General features: G+C 39.4%; 1 protein-coding gene across 1 annotated transcript in view; it reads left to right on the forward strand.

The window, feature by feature from the left end:
• Nucleotides 1-14,093, forward strand: part of mei4 (meiosis-specific, MEI4 homolog (S. cerevisiae)) — a 41,338-nt gene extending 27,245 nt beyond the window's left edge. The window contains exon 6 of the mRNA XM_026341872.1: nt 13,232-14,093. Coding sequence (XP_026197657.1) covers nt 13,232-13,516 — 285 coding nt within the window. The 3' untranslated portion in view covers nt 13,517-14,093. The remainder of the gene's footprint in view (nt 1-13,231) is intronic.
• Nucleotides 14,094-17,303: the final 3,210 nt, after the last annotated feature.

A 17,303-nucleotide genomic window follows, 5' to 3' on the forward strand; every position in this document is an offset into this window, starting at 1 on the left:
AAGCTCTGACACTAACCTACAGTGGTAGTCAACTCAACAACAGCTTCCTACCTGAGCACCCAGATAAACCAGGTCTACAATTCCTCACTCGCTCACTCCCTACACCACAAAGAAAAAGATCCCAATAGGAGCTTTTCAGTTCAGTGCTCCCACAAAAACAAACTACATTAGTCTGCTCGCTCAACAACATCGACAGAACTCTTCTGCATTTTTCGATTTATTAAAACAACTTTCTCTCTTTTCTGACTCTTTTGTCTGACAAAACAAACTTTTCTTATCATGACACTTTCCTTCTAATGTCTAATGTGGTCCTGCAAAATAACACTCTAACACCCAAACCTGACTATGTCAGATGTGTTATTTTGTCCAACCAACAGCCAATCAAGTAGTCTCAACAGTGCTTGACCAAACTATACAGTAAATGCAGCATTCAGGTTTGTAAGTGTGCAATCAGGTTACCTTCTTGAACTGCTTGATGACAGACACAGTCTTGCTCTTGTTGGTGAGTTGTGCTCTGGGCCAATCCACTGCTGCATGTTCTGGATTTAAAGAACGATTAGATTAAGGGGAAAAGTAAAGACATTGATGGACACTTAGCTGAGGATCAAAGTCTTCTCTATCCTCAAAGCACAACACTCTCATTAGAGGTTTAACCAGAAAAAAATGGCTGATCAAAGTCATTTTATAAAACTAAACCTGGGAGCCTCTGTGGGGTATCTGTCAAACTCACATGCTTCATCATGCACAAACACACCAGACACGTAGATTCTCTTTATCAATTCAGGAGAGTGAATAAACACGACCAGATTGTGTAATTTAGTATCTCTAACATAAGATTTTGTTTGTAAGAAGGCTTTGTTTCTTCATCTGAAACAGCTCCTAGAAAAGATGTAATGTTAGAAATCTTTGATCCTCTCCTCATTTTTTGTACCATTACCGTCTGTAATTTCATATGATTTTGTTTCTTTCATAGATATATTTTATCTGTAGCTTTTCAGGTCGGTGTTGTGAAGAGATTATGACATTTTCTCATGCTGATCTATGACATGTTGGTCAGTGTGATGTAGAAAAAGTAGGACAACATACTAAACTTAGATATGCACCATATAGTCACCGTGTCAGAACAGCCAGTCATACAGTAGATAATGAAGTCGTGGTTGAGAGAGAAGGTGCCTGACCAATCATAGCTCGCCATCTTTCACAACGTCTGTGATATGCAGAGGTCATTTTTAAGGTGCAGCAGAGCAGGTTAGTTGTTCAGTTGTCAAGCTGACGTTTTTGTACCTTGGGTACAACACATGTTGGATTGGACCATTACTGGGCTGATAAGACGTAGTCTGAGTTCTGTAATAAAGCTGTGTTTTACTTAATATTTTATATTTGTATTTAGTCCTTTGCTTAAGTTTTTTCTTTATAATTCTTCACAATCGTAGTGTTACACAGCCAAGTCGCTCTCAGCAAAGACTAACATCTACAACAGCTGCCAAAATTTGCAGCAGGAGGCATTTAAATGTGAAGTCCACATAAAGATTTCTGAGGTTGTACAGTTACTGTATTACTATTGCAATATCAAACTGAAACATTTTTATAGTGGATCTCTGGAATTGTGGTAACATCACAAAGAAAGCGGAGCAGCACAGTGAGATTCACATCCACAGAATCAAATCCTTTTTATTTGGAGGTCAACCTGAAAGCGAGGGTGAGGAAAATGGTGCAGTAGGTCAGTGAGTCTGTGAAGTGGGATAAATGTTTACAACCGGTAGATTGACTAATACCTTTACCCTTTCCCTTTTGTTTTTCCCTCCAGACAAGTAGAAACCATTGAATGTATATAAATATGGGCACAATTGGGCGTTAAGAAGATCTCAGTGAGGGCTTCAGTGTCCCATATAAGCCCAAAATATTACTAATGGAGCAAGAATTTCAAAAATTAGCACCAGTGCACCTATGGGATGATGCTTTTTGAATAGTACAGAGTACTTTGGAAGCTCAATGAAGAATCCATTTAACATTTAATAGATACGTGTGCATTCATGGACCTGGAATTATTCTTTAAAACATTACATATTACATTATTGACTAAACAGTCAATATTATAAAAAAAAAAAAAAGGGGGGGGGGGAGATGACGTGTCAGGTCAAAGGTGAAGCTCTTTTGTCAGCTTCGGTATTTCAACTTTAGCTCTTCATGAAGTGAGTGAACACTAAATATTGTGTATTGGTCTTTGGGGGGAACTCAGTGCTGTCACATCAGCCTTCTCCAGTTGGCAAAGGTGACAGAAGTGACCCTCCTCACTGTGGTTGTCACTGCCTCATGAGACCATTTAACAAAAAAGAACATAATCATCCAAACCAGTCAACTTTTTTTCTGTTGCTGATGGTGACAAACATCCAGGAGACAAGGGGATGCAGTACCACTTTTTTTATGTGATGTGTGTATGTGTGTCAGATACAGACAAACCTGTGTTCTTCCTCCTCCCCGGGCAGGCAAGATGTCAAGATATGAGCCCAGAAGACGCAGACTTGGATGAGATTGGATTGATTTTCTGCCGGTTGAATCAGTGGATTGTCAGCGGTTCGCCTTGAAAGAGATGGTCAGGGGAAAAAATAAAACACTGCAAGAGGATACTTCTACAAGATGGAGCAAAATAAGAAGAGGAAAAAATCGATTCCTGGAAGTTGTCTGCTGAGGACTAACGGGTGGGAAAGACTGTGTGTGGGCGTGTTGCATGTAAGCGTGAAATGACTGATGTCAATCATGACTTCATGTATGTCCCATCCTCGTCGACGGTACATCTCAGAAACACCTGGAGGAAATTTCATTAAACTTGGGGAAAAAAACATCCACTTGGACAAAGATGAAGTGATTAAAATATGAGTCTGGACACACCGGCAATGATGGGTTGTCAAAGACATAAAACCAAATGGTGGTAATTATAGTTTCATAGTTTAAAAGAGAAGGGGTTTGGGTAAAAGAATCAGTAATTCAAGTCTTCTTTTAATAATGGACAACCTTAACTTGGGAATAAGCTCGTGTCTATTTGCGCTGGTGTGTCTAGACCTTTAATTTCTGTTACTGTCTCTTTTTCATATTGATTCAGAGACAACGGTGCTGTGATATCAGCTAAGCTATCTGTGATGCGCACCTCCATGATATCCAATCAACAAAAACAAACCATTCAGGCACTTGAACAGAAGTGTGTGCAGTTCAGGAGCCCAGCTGAACTGAAACCTGGCAGCAGTGGACAGAAAAACGACATCTGGAATAGATTTGTTTTAAACCAAATCAGTAACCAAGTTTAATTCATGGACATAAAATGGATTTCACACATATGGGGATCGGAAGGTCTGAATTGCCTTATTTATAGTGCTGAATGTTTGTGACGGTCAGATTTTGTAGATTGTTGTTATCTGTTTTGGCAGATTGGATTCGGCAGTTCTTTCGGGCAGACCTCGTGAAGTTGTGGTCCAGGTCAGTCCTGGTCGTGCTCCTGTGCTTTCACGTAGTAACACCGTGCCGTCTAAGTGACAGCATTGTTGTTGAAAGTTGGCTGAAGCTTCTCACTCACACTGTGGGATTTCTTTTCCACTCTGGCGACAAATCAATCTTTGTCCTTGATCAGTAAATTACTGCCCTTCACACTCGCAGCCGAGCACGGCTTCATTATGTACTCTTTGTCAGCTCTCTCTCCCTATTTACCTTCACTGCCTCGCTCTTTCTCTCTCCTATATCCTCCTTTTTATATCACTCTATTCTTATCTATATCTTCTCTGATTCTCTCTTTTGCATTTTCTTTAAAGCTCTTATGCTCTTTTCACTCAAACTCACTTTCCTTGGTTTACCTTAATGTGTCTCCTTTTTCTGGATTATCCACTGTTGTCTTGTTTTCTTGCCATTTTGTTGTTTTCCTCCTTATACCCTTATGCAGGTACACAGCAAACAAAAAGCCTATTGATGTAACTGCAGAATTGAAAACACCAGTAAAAGCAAAGGCAAATTATCAGCATTTATCAGCTATAAAGACATTCTGACAGTTAGCACTTTGATATGTTTTTAAAAGCAGCATGAAGCCACTCCATTAGTTTAAGAGGTCAAATCATCTGAGGCCAAACACATGCACACATGTCAGTCTCCAAAAAATCTGAGAAGAAATAGTATTTATTGCTTTAAAAGGAAGAGTTTGGCAAACCCTGGCAAAAACATCGTTATCTGTCATTCTTGAATTTTCTTCCACTTGAGGAAATTACAATCCCTTTCTTTCAGTCTGACTCCTCCATTAGTTGCCTGTGGCCCAGTCAGAACAGTAGCGAGCTCTGGGTCTAATCAAATGGGCGATTATATCCCATTCAGGGTGCAGCTTTATAATCTGAGGGCAGCTGATGTTATCTGGGTCAAGGTGCCTCAGGCTCCCCTGCTGCATACAGATCCTGGAGTTTTTTATTTATCATAATCAAGGTCTTCATCCACCGCAGTGGAAAAGCCCTTTCACGGCAAGTCAACCCCCCCGACTCGTGTCCAGATGTGGACAGTGAGTCCTCCAGTCTTACTATTTTATAAAGATTTCCACGAGGACCACCACGATATGAAGTGTTCAGCTGTTTGTTATTCCTACACGACCTCCACACTGATGCATCATTTCTCATTTCTTCCTTCAAACCACAGAAATGAGTCTGGTAATGAGTTATATTTGATAGGCTGTGTGCTGATGGGGGAAAAGTGATGATAGAATCTCACAATGACCCATCTGACCCTGTTTATTCATTCAGAATGCATTCTGTGAGATGCTGCAGCATTAAACAAGGAGCCATCCATTTACTCTGTCATTGTAATAGAACTTTATATAGTTTCAGGTTTTATTTTGATTCATTTGTGTAGAATTTGGTTTGTTTTTTCTCACATTCACAAACTATTTTTGATATTTTTTTCTCTGGGGCTTGTGTGGATTTCAGTTTTCATCAGTGTGTTGATTGACAAACAGATGTGTTGACTGGAATAGTTCAGGTGCATATAATATACTTGGACTTGGTTCCTCTTTCTTTCCTTTCACCTCCCTTATATCCACCTTCGTATAAAGACAAATACGACTCCTAAATATGCTTCAAAAATGCAACTAGACTCAAAGAAAGAATCATCCAAAACCCCTTTTACACTGCACAGGGTATTTCTTAGACCAGCCTCCCTTCTACATACGTTGGAGGAGAAACGCATACATTACATTTTATTGTATATTGTATTATATATTATGGTCTCAAATTTGGTTTTGTGAGAGCAACGTGTTCATGTGATAACATGTGTATTGGATGAGAAACAGACATGCACAGGACCATTACAACATGCTTAATCACAAGCAGCAGACCCAAGTGGTCTTATCACACCAGCAGAGCTTACAGGAGTCCACAACTACAGCTGCTGCATTCATGATATTAACCTGTTTTTAGAGCCAGTGCAAAAAAAAAAAATAAGGAGCCTGATAAATGATAAAAGTTCATAAAATGTAATCAAAATCTACATCAGTGGTTATTTTAAATGTGTATGAGGGAAATCTGCAGTCGGTACTGCCTCTTACATGGCTCACTGGGACATGTGGTGTATTTTTTATTCATCATGGCTAATGAGCTGCTTTCTCGTGGTGTTTTGTTCACCTATGTGTAATCATGCACGGATGTGGACGATATGCCTACGACTGTGTGCAGCGCACCTCAGGGCATTCATCTATTCAGTAGCCTCTCACGTTAGGGCCCCTATTTCTTTCACACAATGACAAATTAATTATAGGAGATTAATTGTAATATTGGAGGCAGTCATGCCTTTGTTTCTCTGGCATTGCTCTGCCACATCTGTAAAATATGCATCAATCTTCTCTTAATATAGAGACACACTGATGGATCCTACTGCTGTCAGAGGAGCAGGGGGTTGACTCTCTTTGGCAAAGCAATTTAAAAGAAAGGTCAATTTAACAGTAGTGCAATATACCAGGATCTCTGTCTAAAAAATGTTTACTATTGCCGTCCAAGTGAACAATACTGTTATAGACCGTTATCTATAATTACTGGAAACTAACAGGCAGCAGAGCTGAAAGTAAACCAACATATGAAAGGACACAGATTTGGTGATAAAACCACAATGAAATGATCGAGGGCCCATCTGCATGTACCCCAGCCACAGTCCTATTCTAAGTGAGAGCTGGAAAACAGCAGGACAGGTTGATTGAGTTGTGTGTTGGCTCGTTAGCACTCCTCAGGGATCCGGCGGGCTGCAGGCTGACAGTGACAGGATTTGCTGCTGCTTTTTAATAATCCTGATAAACTACTCTCTCTCCATGTCCGTTACAGGACAGCTTTTCATTTCCAAGCCAAACCACAAGGTCAAAATTAACTTTATCTCAAGCCCACTGAGTGACCCAAGCCAAATGCTGGACTGAGGGTCATTTCTAGGTTAAAATAATGGATCCTGGCCTTAATTCTTGGCAACAGGATACTGTAGAGACTCTAAATATCTGCATGTAGTTGAACTGATACAAAGAGGCTTGTGCCTACAGCAGTTTCCTAAAAAGTGATAATTAGATAACCTGTGAATCAGAAATGACCATAATCACCTGTTTACACGACTCACAGCATGATCACAGCTATTAGAGGTTCCAGTTTTATTAGGATGTTGCTTATTTTCTAAATGTCCTATAAAATTGTCATTGTGCTTGAACCTAAACTACTTTGTGTTCTGTGATAGAAGAAAAGCTGCTAAAGAGCCAGATTCTGGGTTTAGTCCAAACTAAGCTCACTGTTCCTTCACCTTCATCTTTAGCAAACACAACTTCGTCTTTTCAACTGGTTTCTATTTTGATGTTTTAAAGTAACTTTTACTGGACATTCACCGGCCTGTCATGACAGTATGTGTACATTTTCAGCCTATCTTCAGCACAGGCATTTTCCTCCCTGCTCACACTGGACACATGGATTTCTGTAAAGAGAAAACACTGGAGAAAACCCCCTCGGTCACCAACACACCACCTGCTGCACCTCACATGGCCAACAGCTCCACTGTTTCAGAGGATTTGCAGAATCCTTCCTCTCTGGGTAAATAGCTCGTTTGCCCTCCTGGAAGAGCTGGGAACACCAGCTTCTCCAGTGTGACGTGACGATGCTGCCACACTCCCCCTGAATGATTGCTCCACTCCGCTTATGCAACACACCTCACCGCACCACAGTTCCCACAGTCGGGGGTGGTGTATTCTCTGAGCCTCACCGGTCCAGGCAGGACAACACCAACACTCTGCCTTCTCTAGCTCAGCAGGCAAATCTCTGATTCAGCTGTTCTGACCATGCTGAGAGATGAGATCGAAGCTTAAAGTCAGAAAAAAACCTTTCGCTTTCCTGGAGCCACCGTTAAAGACGTGATGGATAAAATTCACAGTCCCAGAAACCCCTCCCCCACAGCACCAAAGATCGTGATACACATTGGTACAAATGACATCAATAATATAATCTTAAGCAACAGTCTGAATTGCTGAAGTGTGATTTTTATCTTTTTTCAACTTACTGGAAAGTTGTCATGCAATTCACTGGGCCAATTCCGACACTCCTCCACACATGGACTCTTATTCTGGGAACGCTCTTTGTATTTCACCAAAGATGGTCACCTTAAAAATCCTGGAACATTCTCCACAGTCTCTCAGTGTCTCGTCGAGGATGACTAATCATTGGGTTCTGATGGTTCTGATGCTGTCACCTTCCTTGTGTCCACCTTGTCAACCCCTAAAAGCTTCAACAAATTTTAATTTTCATTCCACAGATTTGATCTATCAGACACCTTTTTTATTTATTTTATTTTTTTATTTTAGCAGTATCTTTAATATCCATGTTGATAATTATTCAGACACCAAAGTGAGGCCTTTTAATTTGTTGGACTGTATAGATTTTATACAACATGTCAATGACTCAACTCATGACCTAGTGCGCACACTGGACCTGGAAATATTATAGGGTTTAGTATAAGTAACTCATATGTTAACAACTGCTTTGGTTTTAAAAGCTTATGTATGTTTAATGGAAAACAAGGAAAAGCCCCAGCCTTTATTGACCGCCAATCTTGCACTACTGAGGAGTAGTGTATTTATCTCATCTGACCTGGGAATGGAAGGAACTAGAACAAATCGCTGTACTACCTTGACTAGCATGCTGCCACCAGAACCTGACATAATACATTATGGTGGTATCTGAATATGTACTAGATGGAGTAGAACAACATTTTCTGCAGTAATTTATCTAAGATGCTAAAGCAACAGTATGCAAGTATTGTTCACTGCCTCTATTCCCATAGATCACAATTATGTGTTGTTTATTACTGTAGAGAAAATTATAGATGTGATTTCAGTGAGTTTGTTTGTTAAAAAACTCCAGAAAAACATGTCCAAGTATTGTTTAAGGTTATTGTAAGTAAGGTATTGTAAGAAACTGTAGAGGGTCTATTGTAGGGTCACAGTTAATTCAATACTGACCATCTGTGTCACCTCCCCGGGGGTCGAGAACTTGTACCGTTCCTGTATGTTCTTCACAGAAGCTCCATCACAGCTCCCACTAGATTTTCTTTCTCGTTATTGACTTTTGCTCTCCACTGAATCCTCCTTCATGGCTTAATAAATTTCTGGGGCATGTGAGTGCTTGACAGGTTGGAGATTAAAGTAGAACGTCTTGTGCTCCCCTTTACCAACCAAACTCACATAAACCACCTTCACAGTACATTCTGATGGTACAGCATTGTTTAGGAAGGCAACGCCTAGCATTCGTGTAGATCTTGTAGATGTTGCACGATAAATAATCATCAGCACACTGCTACCAAGTTCTGCAATAACGAATAAATAGAAAACACATAAGCATCCAAGAATCGTACTTCTTGATATTTAAAGTGCTTTAAACATCTTCTGTCAGACAGCTTTACCTTGTGTTTATCCAGCTCACTGATTCTTAATGATGTGCTTCCCTGTATGAGCTGAATGTTTTCTCCTGATGGAGGTGCGTATTTCAGGGTTTGAAAGTGAGAGGACGCTTTGCAGCTAAACTTAGTGTAAAGTGTAGGTCCTGTTAGCCCAGCAGCTAATGCACATTAACATGAATTGTAACTGTATATTTCAGTTGGAGTCTAGCTTTACATCTGTTTACACGCTTCAGTGATATGTTATCATACAGCACAGGTTTAATGTTATAAATGTTGTTAAGAGTTCATAGACAGCCAAAGTCATTACGTTGCATCCAGCCTCTGTTCCATTAGCATCAGCAACTCCATGTAATCCCCCATCAAGCTTTTCTTTCACTGTTATTTTCGACCTACAGTATCACTAACCACTACTATCAGAAGTTTTATGAGTCTATGAAAGTTAATCCACAAATTTTCTTTATTGCGTCTGCTCCCATAAAATAAATCTACAAGCGCAGCAGAGCAGGTACTTACATTGTCATAACCTGCTTTCACCCACTTCTATAAAACTAAATCTAAGGTCATTATTTCAACGTTCTAGCTGTAATCGCTGTTGTCTTCTCCACTGTCCAGTGCTTCCTCTCTTGCTGTTAGCTGACATGTCTAGACTTGCTGCAGCCGATCAGCTCATTTGGGCTCATTGAAAATGTTTTTCTTAAAAGACAGCCAGAAACCTAACTATTGGATAAACAACAATATAATCAAAATATCTTAATGAGATTTTGAATGGGTATTTCTTATTTCTGGAATGCAGCCTGGTTCTGGTTTCACTTCAGCTAAGGATTAAATTGAACGTGTTTAACTAAAGTGGCATCTCAACTTCTGATTTATTTTCTGGAAACTGATGATCTGAGCGCTAATGTTTTTGTTAGCAAATTCATAAATATTTAGTATTTAGTCTTTTGTATTTGTTCCAACCTTTGGAATCATGACAGGCTTTCGTTTGGTTTGAAGTAATTAGTGGAGCAAACTATTTTAATATTCAATCACTTATTAAAGCAGACGTGCAAAATATTTTCCAAAAAAGATTTCTGAAGATGACTTTTGGTGCTGTGAGAAAGTGTGAGCTGCACTTTTCAATACTTTCTTATGTTAATATGAGAAAGAATTAATTAAAGTGCTTATTGAAAGATCATTTTATGGATTGTTCAAGTTATTAATAGAGACCCCCTCTGGACTGTACATTGTTAAAGTAGTTGAAGCAATTTAGCTGCAACTAGACTTTGAAAAATGTTTTACACTGGCTCAGATCTTCTCACCGCTGAGCTGTAAAAGCTGAAATCCTATGTATGTGTAATGCTGCAGTTGTTTTTCTGATATCAAATAAAAATTAGCATGTTAATTGAAATCAGCACATGCAAATAGGATATGCACTGTTTAGTCGGCAAAGCTGAAACCACGTTTGAAATAAATCATGACATTTTCTGAATTTGTCGTTAAATAGTTTCATTCCCACTTTTACAGCCTCATTTCATGTTTTCATCAGTTTGTTAGGCTTTAAATGAATCATCCAGTAACGCTGCTGAAGCACTGATGATGCCAAGAAAGAATTTGCCCTCTGTGTCTGAATGATGTTGTGCATTCAGTCTGCACATGGATGCCGCCCACAGACTCATGTTTTTAATGATGATTTGAAGAGCCATATCACACCCTTTTTCCTCCCTGTGTACACCTGGTTGAACTGTGTCCTTTCCATCTTGCTGACAGTTGCTGCAGCAGACTGTGTGAATGTCTGAGGTGTCTGAGTCGCCCTGCCTGGCAGGTCTCCTAATGCCAACGTTTCAAAAACATGCATACATACAGTATAGTGTGTATATATATATATATATATAGAACCTCAATTCACAGTTCAAGGACACATCTAACACATAGAGGAACCTGTTATCACGCTGTAATTGATTGACAGGTCTGTTAATAAGTCATGCGAGCACACACCTGCACAGCGTGTAACGTGTTCTGGCCTTTAATCGCAGCAATTTTGAAAGTGGACGTATGCATGAGACTGATTGCCACTCACGCTATTAGCATTAAAGTATTCAGAAATGCCTTTAAACTTACATATTATACTACAAAACTGACACTAAAATGTTAAATAATGACAAACCTTATCCGTGCAATAGTAGTTTGTTTGTAGCAAAGTCCAACATTGATGAATCGATGAATAGAATTGTTAATCTAGTAAAAGGTCCATGTTTTAGAACCAGAAGCTCCACCATTATTAATCATTCACTCAGGTTCGTCTGCCTTCCTTCTCTTCAGCTGACCTGTGTTCCTTTTTCAGGTTGAAATAAGTTGCTCAGTATTACACTATGTGCACACACTTGCATTTCCTCTGCCATTTATAAATCTCATCTCTCCGGCACATTTTGCACATAGCACCACACTCCCACCACATACCTCACTGTGCAGTCTCTGTGGTGGTCCACACCGAACATGCTGCAGCCCATCTGATCCAAAATTTTTATATTAGGGTTTCATCTGATCAGAAATGTGTTTCAGATTTGCATTAGGTTTCTTTTCATTTTCTTTTTGTGAGAAATGTGCAGTAATGTCTGAAGCTCTCCTGAAGTTACAAAGGCCACTGTAGATTTTCTAGAAGTCAAACTAGAGTGCTTATAGCCTTGCTGATAATTTAAAGCGTAAGATAACAGAACATTTAAATCATTGTGAAGCTCAACATTTCAGCTGCTATTTAGTGGTTCCAGTGGTTTGTTAGTCTTTATTTTTGTATTGCATCACCAGGAGAATTCCGTCTTAATAATTTTTTTTAAGAGAGAGCGAGAACGCATGTTGCCAAAATTGAAAAAGTAAATTGTGAGCTATAAAGAAAATGGTGTACTTCTCCAGAGTGCTGTGACATAATCCTGATGGGGGTCTAAGTGGTGTGTGTCTGTTTGCAAGGGGTTAGAGGGTGTTGTTGTCACATTCTGTCTGCTCTCTAACGGTTTTAGCCCCGAGGAATACCTGACGGCCATCTGGCGGTTGTTTTTCTTTGTGACATCTCACAGTCATAAACACACAGAAACCTTCACATGCAAAAATGAAAGCATCCCTCACATATACACATACACACATATTTATAAGGACACACTGAGATATCGCCTGGAAGAAATCCAGTTGCTTCTATTTATTTGAAAAACTAACATTTGGTTTGTTTGTAGTTCTGTGTTCTTATATGTATGAAACTGCTGTGAAAACACATTTGTACCTTACGTTTATGTTGTTAAATCATTTATACAGTAAGTATTTGCTTTTTGTATTTTGCAGCATCATCATCAGTCCATCATCCTTCAAGGATTACTCCTCTGTGAGGTTCTTTGAGTAATGATTCATCTTTTTGGTTGGTTTCTTTCCACTTCCTCTCACTTGAATTATGTCAGTCTGTTGTAACTTTCCCACGAATCGGGAGTTATTTGTGCTGACTGTGTCCTCCAGGAGGGGGTAGGACACGCTGACATATCTGTTTTTGAGAGTTCAGAGCCGTCATTGTTTGGAAGCATGGCCAGGACGGTGTTTTTATTGAGAACAATCTCTCTTTTGCAGAAATGTCATGATCTCATTCACACCTAAAGGCCGCAAAGTAAAACAGTCTGACCCGCTGTCCTGAACTTGCAAGCTTTCAGTTTCCCTAACCTTTAACCTGTCAGTGTTTTGGCAGCAGCCTCAGATCCTGCTAGTTGACACCACATGTGTTTATAGGTGTCCGCTTGAAAGACAAGGAGAGGAGGGTTCATACAGCAGTGAAATAGCAGGTAGCTACAAACTGTAGCAACTGTTACTGATGCAAAGCAGCAGCAAAAGGTCTTCCTGTTGGGCTCAGAGTGATTCTGACAAACCTTCAGACAGATCTCGTTGTGTGTAACTGGACTATTGTCGAGCATTGAAGCATCGTATGAACACATCCAACCAATCTTTACATAAAAGTGACAGTGAAGATACTTTCAGATAGTTTATTCCCCATCTCTGGCAGAGTTAATCAAAATGCTCTGCAGTGGTAAGGTAGCTGGGGTGGATTAGTCTTAACCCTGGAATCCTGAATATTTGGGACCAATCTGTCATGGTTGACAAACTTATCAACTGGCAGGAAACCTTGTGTCAGACTGCTGGAAAGAAAGACCTATCCAACTGTTAAACTGGAGATTCTGAAATAAGTCTGGGTTGTCGAGTGCTGGACCAGCTCAGTTATTGGTCTACTACCAGTATCATCTAGTTGGACAGTATAGGTCAATATAAGAGCCCTAATATTTCTGTTACTTTTCAGGGGCAGGAGAGTTCAGTGCTTGACACGTTCCCTTTGGACCAGTATCAGAACTCATGCTACCTGTTCTGGATTCTGGAGGAACTTCTGCGGAAATCAAAGACACCGTGCAGGGTGGACGTGGGGTCGGAGCAGATGGGCTTCCTGAGTCATTTGGAGCAGCACGTCTTTCTTCTGTCAGATGAGTTTCCTTTGTTTTCCATCTGCATGTGGAGGATAGGAAGTCTCCTGACCTCCTCAGAAAATAAGATGCCCCAAAGTGCAAGCGATCAGACAGGTCCCGTTTGAGGGTTTGTTTTCTCCTCCCTCATATGAACACAGTGGTTTGAAACAACAGACTGCCAAACTGGCAAGATGCTCTAATCTTCAAATCTAGTAGAAGGATCTGTCTGGTGATATTCTATATTTTTCTCTTTGAAAACAAACCCAACAAAAAAAGACTAAGACCTCCGTTGTTGTACAAGAACGATTAAAAACGGCGAGTGAGCCACAAAATGTTCCATCATTACCACGAACACTGGTTCATTTAGACTCGCTCGCACTTACAGTACAGTCCTTAAAAGTATTCTATTAAATCAAGCTATAATATATTAAGATTACCTGATGTATTCCAGTTCTACAAACCAACAAACTCTCAAGACACTATTGAACCTTTGTTAATAACTTAGAAAAAACATTTTTAATATGGATTTTAATCCTTTTAGTGTAATTAATACTGGCAGTTGTGGCGGGAAAACATTAAGTGTTTGTGCTTCAGGCCTGTTTTGTTTTAATTTGTTTATTCCTGGAAGTGATATGAAATGCATAACTGCACAACTGAGTGGGGAAAAATTAATATTTTTTTCCAACATTAAATTTATCTGTAATTGAGTAATAACAATTTTTTTTATTACTGAGAAACGTTTCACAACTGAACAAAAAAATCCAAACTTTTCCACTTACATGCAGTTTTTAATTACATAATTATACTGAAACCATCACTGAACGCCACAAAATAACTTATAATGCTATTAGATTTGCTTCTTTGTGAATTGCTCTCTATGAAGAGTGCTTACAGCTCCTAAAATGTCTGTTTGGTATTTACTGCAGGCAGTTGTTGAAATGCTACAGAGGTGTGATCAGGGTTGTTTCCAGCTTATTAACTACTGTGGAAATGTGTTTAGAGGAGATAAACCCGTTTTGATTACTGACTCGTTTTTAACAAAGTAGTGTGTTTAATTGTAAACCTACCATCATTTCATGTGACACAGTCTTGAAATTGAAATTCATGTTGGTAGGTAATTAGGAAAACAGTTAGGAAATAGCAATAGAAAAGCAATTGATCCTATTAAAACAGTTTAATTGGAAAACAAGGCAACACAACAGGCTGAAAAATGTGCAGTAGGCTGGAACTTTTAACACCTGCACAAGAAAACTAGAGTTCTCAGTACAGCATGAAGCCTGAGACAAAATAAATAAAATAAAATGGGCCCACGAATCTAAAAGAAATCACTGCTGCTGGTCACGGAGCTTAATGCTGCGAGAACTAGAATCAAAGCTGACTACAGCTGAACTATCAACATTTTAAATCTAATTTGGATTTTGGGAGCATGAAACTGTGGAGAAGTTTTAGGAACAATAAGTATTGGAGGCCAGTAGGATTTTATATATCCCAGTAGAAAAGACTCCCTGGCTCGTACAAGTGTCTGATATTGACTTGGAAGCTATACTCGCCTTCCATTAAGGGTTTCTCTCTGCATCTGTTTCCTAATGATCTGAGCTTGTTAGCCTTTCATCACTCCCTGCTCTCTCTTTCTCAAGAAACTGAGAGCCACTTTCTGCAGCAATATACTCTTCCCCACTGCTTATTTGCTGTCTGCAATAACGGTGCAGCTAAATAAGTTTCCTGGTACGTCATGAATGACCAAAGGCTCACGGGTCCTGGCTGAGCTGATAGCCATCACTCCTATTGTGTCTGCTCTGGGTTTGTGCCCCTCTCTGTCTGTGATCTCCTCATCTTTCATATCCTGTTGAGAGCAAAGCAGGGATAGGGTGCGCTTTAAAAGATAAAAATGGACTGCTCATACGTGCACTGGTGGTTAATGTGCTCCACTGGAGAAGTGAATCAGTCTGATCATGCATGGGATTGACAGGAGCAAACATGGCGGATTGCATCATCTGCCGAAAACCTGAGTGAGAGTGTCAGCGAATGTGTGAGTGGTTTCATCAGCAGAGGAGATGAACATTTGGATAATGAATGAATAACTGTAGGTTTATAAAAACCTGCTGGATACTGCAGTAATAACAAGATCCTTAGAGTCTGGTAATGTTCTTAAGATTTCCTTATTTGTTACTTGGAGCAGTGTTTCTTTCTTTTACCATATGATTTTCACTTGCTTTCTTTAGGAAATAGGAAGTTTCTTCACCTCCTCAGGAAAAAATGTTTGTGAACCCAATTTCCTCTATTTCTGCGTCAAAATGATCTGAGGTGTGATCAGATTTTCATGTCCTAGAGCCGGATTAAGGGAACCCAATTCAAAACAAAATTACAATTTGTGTGTGGAATAAGTATATGAACCCTGCCTTTTTTAGCAATAAAAACATTACATTTCCTCTATTTTAACCATTTTTAGTACGACTTGCCGTTGGTAGGGTTGGTTTCTAGTTCCAGTCTATTGTTCCATTTCCATTCATGCTACTTGTGGCACCATGGTGCACCAGTTTCTAACGGCAAATGTAGCATTTAGCTTCTGTTTTGTCCTGGTTGAAAGTGTTTCCACATTTACATTTAGTGATTTATCTGACACCTTTATTCAAACCAACTCACACAATACAAGGCAAAGCCAGAGTAAGCGTAAGGATGTCTTGCCTAAGGACCAGTACAGGAGGTAGGCCACAGCCGGGATTCGAACCCTGGTCTCGCTACGTCAGGCTTCCAAGCTGAGATATGGACTATGTATTTCCACATTTTACCTGTGCAATTACATTGAAATTATTACTGATAACTTAGATTTAGCCAAACAAAAAGAATGTTTAAGAGGAATTTGGTTTTCAAGTAGCGAAATCATAAAAACCAATAAGTTTAGGTCTTTATTCTGGAAATTATGAACTTAGAGCAGAGGGCCACACACTGAGAATGGATATTCAACAAGTTTTGACCTTTTTATAAAATAATTTTAACTTAAAAAAGGTAAATTCTGAGAAAAGATCTGAAAAAATCACACTGTAGTATTTAAACAGTATTTTCTACCCAGTAGCATTAGAGGAGATAAAACGAGTGCCCAGCAGTGGACGGACTGCTCAACCATGAAATACTGTAGCCATAATGAAAAGCTTGAAATAAGGAAAGAGAACATAAATCATTGAGGCTGTAAGGTGGCTTAGTGTGCAAATCCTGCAGAAACCATGAGCAGCTTGTGTAAATAATGCTTCACTAAGGCGTACCCACACTATCCCATCAGGAGTGGATGATTTATGAGCTCGCTCAGTCCTTCAATCCACACAACCTTGATTGATATGAAAATTAATTTTCATTATGTTTTGTTGCTGCTGTTGTATATCAGAGCATTTTTAATGGTTCATCCTGGACGTGGTCCAGTGTTGATGAGTTGTTGAGGTCAACATAGTCTGGTAAAGGTTTATAGAAAATGAACCGAAATGATGGTTTAATAGAACCAGCGTCACTTTATCCCCTTTGTTGTTGTCCCGATTTTATTTGATGCGTCTAAAAGTAAAACAACAAACATGTTAAGTAAAAATACATGAAAAGAGAATTTATCTTTTTTATTTTTAAAGGATTCAAACCTGTGCATGCTGCATTCCTAAATTCATAAGAGTTTTCAGGTGAGTTGAACAGGGCATTTGAAGAACTTTGTGTTTATCCATGAGGCCTGGATGATTTTGTGCTAATAAACACAACATCTCAAGGCCTTTTTGACCTTGATTGATGTGGAAACGAATTGAACTTTGATGCTTTTCCAGATGCTCGGTCTGTGATGTTCTAGATTACTGGCCTCATTTGACAGATGTTTCAGAAATAAACTCTAACAACAGCTAATGATTTTATTACCGGAGAGCAACTTGCAAATTGGATCCC

This window comes from Anabas testudineus, chromosome 24 (genome assembly GCF_900324465.2).
Source record: "Anabas testudineus chromosome 24, fAnaTes1.2, whole genome shotgun sequence".
In the NCBI taxonomy this organism is placed as follows: Eukaryota; Metazoa; Chordata; class Actinopteri; order Anabantiformes; family Anabantidae; genus Anabas; species Anabas testudineus.